An 11,394-nucleotide genomic window follows, 5' to 3' on the forward strand; every position below is an offset into this window, starting at 1 on the left:
GCTTTCGGCATTCTCACCTTGCACCCTTCATTCACACACATTCTCACCACACTTCCAGAATCAGACATCATGATGAAAATTCCAAGCCAAAATCCAAATAACGATCCACAAAAGCGTATGCCAGTACAACGATCCAAATACGTCACCAAAGGGTCCAAAACGATGATCAATTGTATCCAAAAACGAAATCCAGCCGGAGATACCAACAACGATGTTGCCAGTATGGCCGACAGAAAAAATCTGATGGAAAACGGGAATGGGTTCCTATTCCCGCCACCCAGCAGCGGCGCGGTGGATCACCTGACCTACCTGTAGCGTGTGCGCGAAATTCGAAATTCTGTCGGCGCGACGGAGTCAATAGCTATGTATATATCTGACAGGTAAGTTGAATGTATAAAACAGCAGAAGTAGCTAGAGCATTTTTCAATGGTGTCATCTGCAGAAATGGCTCACCCGAGGTATTGTTGACCGTCAACGGCAGAGAATTTATAAACAAGACTTTAGAGTGTTTGGCAGAAGTCATGGAGATACAAAAAGTAACAATAATTCCATACAGACCTGAAGCTAATGGGTTATGTGAATGAGCAAACAGGAGAGTGCTTGAAGCTCTCAGAAAGACTGTAGGAGGAAACAATAAAAACTGGGACAGATATATAGATATAATTAGACATAACATCAACACTATGGTAGGTGATTCCATTAAAATGTCTCCATTCAAAGCATTGTTTTGTTGCCAAGCACGAGACATTTGACCTGCTAACTATACCTCATTATAGAGAAGATACAATTGAAGCATTAATTTCCACAGCAAAGTCCACAGCAAAGAGAGACATGCTTGTCTCAGCCATAATCTCGAGGCTACGACCCAAGAAATGGTGGAAAGAAGCAACGAGAAATCATTAGATGTTAAAATTGCTGTTGGAGACAATGTATTCCTAAAAATCAATGTGAGAAATAAACTAAATTACAAGTTAGGTCCAAAGTTTGAGAGTGCTTTAAGAGTTATTGAGGAAAAGACAGGAAACAGATTTGCAGTCTTAGATGAAAAGATAGGTCGGTCGCAATTAACTCACATATCTAAATTGAAAAAATTGGTAGATAACAAGATAACATTGCACAGTTGCATTTTTTTCACCCTGATTTTGCAAATGGATCACAAAATGTGATTAAGCAGTTAGATGTAACATTTTTTATCCTTTCATTCTTTTACTATTTTCTTGTTATGCGCAAAGTGCGGCAATTTGGCGTAAAAACCTGAGGTAATTATTATCACAATGGGAAAATGGGGTGAAAAATATGGGAAATTACCGTAGATTTGAAAAATATTATAAGGAGTTTGTCTGGTGATGACTTTTGGTGGTGGTTTTTGTGATTTGGTGATTCCGGGTTTGTTGATTTATTGGGGCTCATTTTTTGTGGTTATTTTGGCGGTGAATTTTTTGTGGTGTTGTATTTTATGAGGTTATATTCACCAGTGGTTATATTTGGCAATATATAATTGTTATGGATAATTTCTGGATTTTGATTTTCTATGGTTTATATCCCAACGAGGTGATTACTTGGGTGTTATATACATGTTGCGGTATCACAAATGGTTTACTTTGAGGTATATTGGTGGTCAAATGGCTTAGGTTTTAGCCTGTGGTGGATATTTTATATTGGTGGATTTTTAATAATTGTTTTCAAGGACAATTTTTGGGGTACCCTTGTGGTGACAATGAGGATGTCTTGAGGATATTTTTTGTGGATTAAAGTGGTTCTATAGTATCAGTGAAGATTTATTGAGGATTCCCAGCAAGGATTTAATGGATGATTTTTGGGCCCATTTGAAGGAATTATGATTTCTGGGTTTACGAGTCTGACTAGACAAGTCGATAGTGTGATCTTAGCACATGTTGTATACGCAAGTGGCATGGTGCTGACAATGCTGTGGTGTCTCGGATGAGACCAATTGTTGTTATTTTCTTTTGGGGTTGATTACTCAGAGGTTTGCACCACTTTCAGGAATGTCGATGAGGACATTCCATGGTGAGGAATTTTAATGGGTAAATTCGGGGAGCTGATACTGATATGTTGCGGCAGCAATTTGCGTGGTGATACACACTACATTTTGTAATGGGAAAGAGTTTAATTTTTTTTTCTCCTTATACATTTTGTAATGGGAAAAGTTGAATGATTTCTTTTTTCTACAAGGGAAACTTGTAATCAGGATTAAGCAGTTTTTTTTATGGTTCCTATACATAGGATTTCTATTATAGACAGGAGGTAGAATTTATCTTGGGAGACATAAGATAGAAGGGATATTCAACATTATGTTTGATGGATGTTAGCCTAGGCTGAAAGTAATTCCTTCTGTAAAGGACCGAGGGTTTGTATATTGTGTAGAAACAATTTCAAATTTTGAACTGCTGATAAAGTAAAAACTTATAGCTATGTAGTTGCTTGGTAAGTTATTTATATAAAAGTACATCTTTATACATACCCAATCCAATACCTGCCTCCACTGCAGCCATCATAAAAGCTGCTCCAATAACAACGAAATCAAATCTGAAACAATATAAAACTCTAGTAAATAATCTAGTCATATTATCATACATAGTATTTGATAAGATATTAGGCCACTTAGCGTCAAGCGGCCTAATACCTTGTTGAATTTTGAAGGAACAGAAAAGGTGGGAATAAATTTTGTCACTGCATTAGGCTGTTTACTGCACATAGAGAAATGGGCGGAGCTTGGACACTGACATGGAGAGAGCACTCAGTCACTTGCTTGAAGGTTTAATAAGTGGATGTATATATTTTTTGTTCAGTGCTCCCACCACAATTTTTGCCTACTACATATCACTTCATTGGCCCCGTAACCTTAATGTGGGCCAAGACAGTGATTTGGTCAACATGTAATAGCACAGATATGTGCATTGAAGCAATCTGGCCTTAAAACAAAGCAGATCTCAGATCAGCTGGGCGTGAGGAGACATTCAGTTCGACGCTGGGTTGCCAGATTTAACGAAGGTGGTAACCATGAGATTCCATCTCAGAAAAAGCACCCTGGTGTGCCTAAGAAGACTTCTGATCAAATTTTGACTATTCTCAAGTGTCAATTAGAAAGTATTTGATGCTTGAGAACAGTCAAACTTCAATCAGAGGTCTTCTTAGGCTTACAAGGGTGCTTTTTCTGAGACGGAATCTCACGGATGCCCCCTTTGTTAAATCTAGCAACCCAGTGTCGAATTGAATGTCTCCTCAGACCCAGATGATCCAATTTCTGCTTTGTTTTAAGGCCAGACTGCTCCAATGCATGTATCTCTGGTATTATCTGTTGACTCAAATCACCCTTTCTCCGAAGCGTCGGAGTACAACACTAGGTCTGGGTTCTGGATTTTCAGGGAGATTCCTGGTTCTGGATTTTCAGGGAGATTCCTATGTTCTCCTTCAGAGGGGGCAACCACCATTCCAAGTGCAGTCTCATCTCCACTGGAATGGGAAAGGCGTCTGAAAGATGTCCGGTCTTCCAACTCCAAGACCTCTTGAGGAAGAATTGAAGTGGATGTAAATGAAGTCTTCCTAGCGGGAAGAACTGTTTGAGCGAGGAAAGGGTCCCTAGAAGGCTCAGCCATTCCCTCGCCGAAGTCTGTTCCTTCCCTAAGAAGAGAGAGACTTTCTGCAAACCTTTTGCGATTCTCTCTTGCAAAGGAAATACTCGAAAACCCTGAGAATTCATCTGAATCCCCAGATAGACTAAGTTCTGTCTGGGGGTCAGCTGTGACTTCTCGAGGTTTACGAGTAATCCCAACGATCTGATCAGGTTTAATGTCAAGGTAAGGTCCCCCAAGCACTGTCTCTCTGATCTGGCCCTGATGAGCCAGTCGTCCAGATACAGAGAGATATTTACACCTTTGAGGTGAAGAAACCTCGCCACATTCTTCATCAGGCTTGTGAAGACCTGAGGAGCTGTGGAAAGGCCGAAACACAAGGCTCTGAACTGAAAGATCCTTCCCCCCGTCATGAAACGGAGGTACTTCTTCGATGAAGGGTGGATCGGGACGTGAAAATAGGCGTCTTGGAGATCCAGAGACACCATCCAATCTCCTTGTCGCATAGCCGCAAGGACTGAGGCAGAAGTCTCCATCGAGAACTTCTCCTTCTGAACAAATTTGTTCAGAGAGCTGACGTCTAGTACCGGTCTCCAGCCTCCCGAGGCCTTCGCAACCAGAAAAAGGCGATTGTAAAACCCTGGGGAGTTTTGATCCAGTACTAGTTCTATCGCTCTCTTGTCCCACATCTGATCCACCATCAATCGAAGAGTATCCCTCAGCACAGGATCCTTGTACTTGGCTGACAGTTCCCGCGGAGTTGAAGTCAGGGGAGGACTGTCCAGGAAAGGGATAAGATATCCTTTCCTTATTACAGACATTGATGAAGCGTCTGTGTTGATACGTGCCCATTATTATTATTATTATAAGAATAGTTTAACCAGACCACTGAGCTGATTTTCAGCTCTCATAGGGCTGGCCCGAAGGATTTGATAAAATGCCAGGTCTAGGCCAAAGGCCAGAAACTGGGACCAAATAGGTCATATAGTATAATACTTAATAAATTAAAATTAGGTAAAAAAAATGCACAGAGGCATATGCTTTCATACTAGAATACAAACAGGCATTAAATACATTTACTCACATTTCCATACATACTAAAAATTTTATTAAAATTAACAAATAGTCCAGAAACTTAAAAATTTGATCTAAAATTCATTCATTGCTCTGAGGTTTTTGTATATATACTTATTTTTATATTTTATCAATTAAATCAGTGTTTCTTAGAAACGTCATTATCGGAATGACTGAAAATGTGAAAGATTCTGACAAAATATCTTTTATTGCTTTACTTCCAAAAGTTGACAGTCTCTGCTGGTCATACTTTGGACAATGACACAATATATGTCCGACAGTTATCAATTCCTTGCACTCTGAGCACTCTGGAGCAGGGTCAGATGGGCTGCTCATTAAGTGCCCATGTGTTAGACGAGTGTGGCCTATACGTAAACGTGTCAGGATTACTTGTGTGTGTCTTTCTCTCTGATATATGGAGCTCCATTTCGTAATGTCAGGTTTTATTTGTTTTAATTTATTACTTTCAGGTTCTTCGTTCCATATATTTTGCCATTTATTTACAATTCTTGTTTTTAAATAAGCTACAGTGTCACTAACAGGGATTTTTACATCTGTTCTCATCATGTGGACTGCCTCCTTGGCTGCTTTATCAGCTTCTTCGTTTCCTTTTATTCCGACATGGGCAGGGATCCAACATATTTCAATATTTTTTCCCTTTTTATATAAATTATAGAGTAAAAACTTTATCTGTTGCACAATATTATTTTTGGGATTATAACTATTAATGGCTTCTATAGCGCTTCTAGAGTCGCTATAAATCACGAAATTGTTAAGGGAGTGTTCTTTGATTATTCTTATGGCCAATGTTATTGCACATAACTCTGCTGTAAATACTGAAGCATTATTGGGGAAGCGAGAACTGGCATGTTTTATCCTGGACACTGCAGCATATCACTCCGTATTCTGACTTGGATCCATCTGTATATATTGCATAATGTGGACCTTTTTGGTTTATGTGCTCTATTGTATGTTGTTTCTGATGTTCTGGGGTATAGGAATACTTTTTTGATAGAAATATGATATTGTTATGATACAATAAAGTTTGTTCATACTTACCTGGCAGATATATATATAGCTGTATTTTCTGAAGTCCGACAGAATTTTAAAAACTTCCGACACACGCAGTGGTCGGCCAGGTGGTTAGTACCCATTCCCGCCGCTGGGAGGCGGGTATCAGGAACCATTCCCATTTTCTATTCATAATTTTTATTTCCACTGTCCCCTGAGGGGAGGTGGGTGGGTACTTGATTATATATATCTGCCAGGTAAGTATGAACAAACTTTATTGTATCATAACAATATCATTTTGTTCATGAAACTTACCTGTCAGATATATATATAGCTGAATCCCACCTTTGGAGGTGGGAAGGGACAGAATAGAAGGATTTTGGGAAACAAATGCATGCAGATGATTTACATCTTGGTTCCACCTGTTAGCATAGCTGGCTTCGTGGTTACTGCCACGTAAGTCTGCTTGTGCTACTAGAGTTGCCAGCGAGGTAGAGACCTATATAGCTGGTGCACTCCAGATGATCTGTCAACAGGGGCGAGACCACGACGTGACTAGACCATATTGACCATACCATGAGGGCTAAGAAGTAAAATAAATATATATATATATAAATATATATATCACCACCTGACCAACCTAGCCAAAGTTAAGGTGTGTTAACTAAGGCTTAAGAGTTAAGAAGTCGCCGTTGTCGGCGACTCAACAACTAAATTAAGAGCTCTTCCTAACCATTTTCTACAGGATAGGATGATGGTACTTCTTGCCCCCAAGATTGTGTCTGCAGACACGTATGGCCCTAGCGAGCAGCAGATCTCATATGCCATCTTCACATCTCGCAGGGAGTGTGAAGTGAACACAGAGTTGCTTCGCTAAAACATGGTACTCAGGATGTTGCTGAGTGCCATGCTCTGTTGAAATGCTTCCGAGGCCGCGCCCTCACCTCGTGAGCATTCAGATAAAAAGATTTCAAATCTTTGTGCAAACACAATGAAGGAGCATTTTTGAAAGAACTCCTTAACACTAAAGCCAGGCTGTTCTTCGATATGGGCAAGTCTGGTCTTTTTCGGAACACTGCAGATTGCCCGAATGACTTCGACTTTCTTGAGTTTTATGTAGATAAAACTTGAGAGACCCGACAGGGCACAGGACTCTCTCTGGCTCCTGCCCACTAACTTGTGCCATCCTTGCTTTCCAAGCTCCTAGGCCCAAGGACAAAACGGGTTACCATTCTTAGGCCACAACGGAAGGGTTAGAGAGCACACCGCCTTGTGTTCTCTAAAGCCAAAACTTGTGACGATGGCTTAAAATCTCACTAACCCTCTTTGTCGTATCTAGGGTGGTTAGAAGAAGGCCTTCCTGATCACATGCAAGAAGTTAACAGGTAGGAGAGGTTCGAATGCTTTGACATCAAGAACTTCAGACTACGTCTAAGTTCCATATTGAAAGCTTCGATCTGGACATGCACAGTCAGTCCGTCTGTACTAAAGGCAGGTGACCGACCAGTTGACCAGTCAGACGAATCAAGGACAGCAAGGCTGTACCCTGAAGACCATAAGGCACTATTCTTCGCTGAAGGATGAGTGTCTGGACTGCCTGGGCGATTCAATCTAAGCAAACCTTGGGGGTGTATCAACGCAACCCAACGTCGTCAGCGAATCAACTCCTGACTCGAGCTTCTGGTGCCAGGAGAAAGGAGCGAGGAGCAAAAAGGCGATTCAGTCCCGAAGGAAGAATGCCTGACAGTCCAACCTGGTCTCATGTTACACGATCATCGGGGGTGTATAAACGCAACCGACTTCGTCAACAAGAAACTCAGAGGGGATACTATATGTCGCCTGATCTCGCACGAGTGTCTGACTCCGAGAAAACAGGTGAGACAAAAAGTAGATGATGAGCGAGGTTCGAGATTCCACAGAACTCAAAGATCGTGAAGGGCTTTGTTGTTTGACAGACGCAAATCTCTGAGCCCAAATGCCGTCAACAACATATTTGCGTATTCTTTAATAGTGTGACTGCCAGCTTATCCCATTCTTCAGACGGAAATGGAAGACGGTAATCTTATTCCTGTCAACATCTCGATAGCCTGAACGTAGTCAGACTCAGAGCGGAGATGTATATAGGTAGTTATAGGTACCTTTCGAGTTAGAGTAGACCGACTCTCTCGGAAAAGGTCCTTGGAAAGTGAACTAGGAAGTATGTGACCTCTGTGAATCCAGGATCCTGAAGGCCAACATGGGGCGATCAGCGTCATTGTCGCTCCCTGTGACGTCATAAATCCTCTCTTATTACATTTCCTAAGCGATTGAAAAAAGGGGCAAAGAGACTAAATAATCCATACCCCGTTCAATAAAATCATAGGATGGCGTTTAATGGTACGATCCCGGATCGAGAATAAGGGAGCAGAAAAGAAGAAGCCTCTTCGTCCTCAACATATCGAAGAGAAGAATGAAAGGGCGTCCCTAAAGTCTCCACAACTCTCAACTTACTTCTAAAGAAAGATTCCACTCGGAAGTCAATAGTTGCTGCCGTCGATCTAGACGATTCGTACGGACTTTTGCAATCCTGTAACGAACCTCTAGAGGATCGTTACATTCTACGCCTGTTGTTATAATAGGCTTTCTCGTAAACTCGAACAGGGACCGAGAGAAGATACTTCTTAAGATATGAGAGAGCTGTGGAATATCAGAGTTGATCTGGACCACTGGTTCCCAAACTCGTTACGAGGACTGGAGGGACTACCGAATCGCTTTTACTTCTTTCAGATTAAGATCCAGGACATCTGAAACCCTATCCAGATGTCCGGTACTGAGAGATGTTCAGAATCATTCCTAGATCTTGAATAATATTTCAGTTTCCCGGTAGGAAAAAACTGTGGTCTGAATTGCAGTCTATTCGGGGAAACAAACTTCTTCAGGAAGGAAATGGTCCCCAGCAAGCTCATCCATTCCCTCCCCGAGTATGCTTACTTCCCTAATAAGGCTGCGCTTTGCCTAAGCAGGAGAGCATATAAAAGTGCAATGTTGCGGTAGACTCGTAGTTCTATACCGTGCGGTAACGAGCACCGAAAGGATTAAGAGATAACTCTGTTGAACATAGTAAGGCAAAACGGAATGCAAAGTTTATTCATTCACGTAAGAAATCCCCTCAATCTTAGGCTAAAGTCCGTGATTGTAGGGCAGAGATACAGTTAGTCAGTCAATCCCGCAGGAGAGACGTAACCGCCAGCACAGAGATACGGTTAGTCAGTCAATCCCGCAGGAGAGAGAGACGTAACCTACTGCGCATGACAGCGCCCGATCTGTTACTGGCTCGGTTGGACTGGAGGACAGACACAGCGTGACAGCAGCAGCCAGCAGCTTACGAACGTCGTCTCTTAACTTTATGTCTGGGTTGCCAGCTACCCTATTCTACGAAGAAATAGGTCCGTTATTTTTTGAGCAGAAAGACTCTCAAGCTGGTATATTTAAGCGAAACAGAAAACGCTAAATATATAGATGCGTTTGTGTCGTCAGAACACTACCATACAACGGTAAAAGATAAATCGGAAACTCCTGGAAGGCTGCAGGGAGTAACGATTAAATGTCCTTAAAATAGACAATAGACCTCTCGGTTGCCATCAGAAGAGGTAACTACAGCAAGCGTATATGACTTGAACCAACCAGAAGTAAAATAACGCAAGGCAAAATATGAAATTATATCACAATAAAGTTTGTTCATACTTACCTGGCAGACATATATATAGCTGAATTCGGAAATACAGCTACATACATATCTGACAGGCAAGTTTCATGAACAAAACTTAAGAGAATCGAAGCAGTCAGCTCAAGCTTCTTATGTTACTGGACATAAGCGTTCATTGACGTAGTCTACAAGTCTATTTCTTGTACGAGTCTGCGAATGACGAATGAGAGCTCTTCCGAATCTTGTCAATAAGAGCTTATTCGCTTACGCAATATCAAGTTAATGAGATGTTTGTCAATGAGAACTAACCCATTTACGGGACAAAGAGATATTTTGTCAATGAGGGGATACCCACTTACTTGACAAAACGAAAGTATATTGTCAATGGGGGAAAGTCACTGAATTGACAAAACGTAATCCAGGGAGTCAAGCATTTAATTTTTCCGATTCCCGTCTCAAACGAGGAAGGGGCAAGAATCCTGTTAAGAGACTGGGCTTACGGCAGGTAGAACGACGATGTTCAATTCGGCAGCGTAGTCCGACTAGAAACTAACAAAATCTATCATCTGAAAAACCCTTTCAGATGGGCTAAAAAGCTTGCAAAATTATCCTGGGAAGAGGAAGAAACTCTCCAACCAGCTTCCTCTCCCGTATCACAACTAATGCCTGCTAAAGCTTAAAATTTATTGGCAGTATGGCAAAGGAAGTCCTGTCTTGCGCTTTCCTGAAGAGCGTCCTTTTGATGAGTGCCTTTGCAAGAATCCCACTGAACGTTGCCGAGAGTCCTGACGTGCAGGACATCGAGCCTTACATAACCCGTAACTGCCTTATCGCAAAGTCTTGACTGCGGTAGTGGCAACTTAAATTTATTGGCAGAATGGCAAAGGTTGCGGTAGAGCAAACGAGATCTTCCCTTGAGCTTTCCTTAACTCCATCCACCTATGCGAAAAGCAATATTAATTGACAGAGACCTCTTGAATTCACGAAACCCGATGTCTTGCTGGGTTTCGAAGAAGAAGTTGTCTGTTCACTTTAAACTTCCTCCGAAGCACTGCCTACTTCACATTCTTTGCAGGTGAGGTAGAAGGTATCACCGGAGGTAGAGATAAACATTCTTTAGGCCCATATCTGAAACAAGAGCTTGAAGAGTTTAACAGAAACGTTCAGCCAGGCGACACACCTGGCGTGCGCTGGTGCACGCTCGGCGTCCACTGGAGCGCGCTCGGCGTCCACTGGAGCGCGCTCGGCGTCCACTGGCGCGCACTTGGCGTCCACTGGCGCGCACTTGGCGTGCACCCGCGCGCGCCTGGAGTCCATCCGAGCGTCCGCTCTCAAAAGCTTCCTGCTACTATGACTTCTCTTACGTATTTCTCGGTGGAAAGACGGACACGAGTTCAGGCGACGTTCGCCTTCTTACTTCTCACTGAAACGCATAACGAGAGAGAGAGAGAGGACGTGAAGCGTCCTCTTCTATAAAGCTTCTATTTAGAGGGCGCGAGTCCTTCCGAAAGCTCCAAACCCCTGCATGGGGAGAACGCTTCGGAGGACGAGAAGCAATCTTTCAGGATTCGTGCACGCGCACGCACTTTGGCAGTCTGGGGATTTTCATCAGAAACTGCCGAAGGCACGCCAGATCGGTGGGGGTTCCTTGTAACCCTCCTTAGGCTTTCGACATGCTCCCTCCCCGGGTCCTGGGAGTCAAGCAGAGGTCCCGGCCTAGAGGCGAAACGAGGCCGATCTGACACACCCTCCACTACACAAGGGGTATCACTGCACTTCTGCACTTCACTTTTACTCTCTAAAGCAAGCACTTTCGATTCTAAGATACGAATCGAAAGAGTATCTGAGAAAGGGCAATTCCTCTACAGACACTGCTTAGGGCCCGAAGGCAACACTGCAGGGTTAGGAGTAACAATTACAGAAGTAGCACTTCACAGCAATGAAGGAGAGCGAGCACCTCTCGTAGACATATTCATAGCCCGTAGGCCATACTACAGGGTTAGGCAAAATAAAGTCTACAGGAAGGTTAGC

The 11,394-nt window shown here is 42.6% G+C and overlaps 1 protein-coding gene across 5 annotated transcripts in view; it reads right to left on the bottom strand.

Moving 5' to 3' along the window:
• Window positions 1-11,394, bottom strand: part of LOC135203053 (two pore calcium channel protein 1-like) — a 734,396-nt gene that overhangs the window by 56,831 nt on the left and 666,171 nt on the right. For all 5 annotated transcript variants that reach the window (XM_064232644.1, XM_064232646.1, XM_064232647.1 and 2 more), the window contains one exon: window positions 2,483-2,547. In XM_064232644.1, the coding sequence (XP_064088714.1) occupies window positions 2,483-2,547 (65 nt within the window). The remainder of the gene's footprint in view (window positions 1-2,482; window positions 2,548-11,394) is intronic.

The sequence above is a fragment of the Macrobrachium nipponense genome, chromosome 33, assembly GCF_015104395.2.
Source record: "Macrobrachium nipponense isolate FS-2020 chromosome 33, ASM1510439v2, whole genome shotgun sequence".
Lineage (NCBI taxonomy): Eukaryota > Metazoa > Arthropoda > Malacostraca > Decapoda > Palaemonidae > Macrobrachium > Macrobrachium nipponense.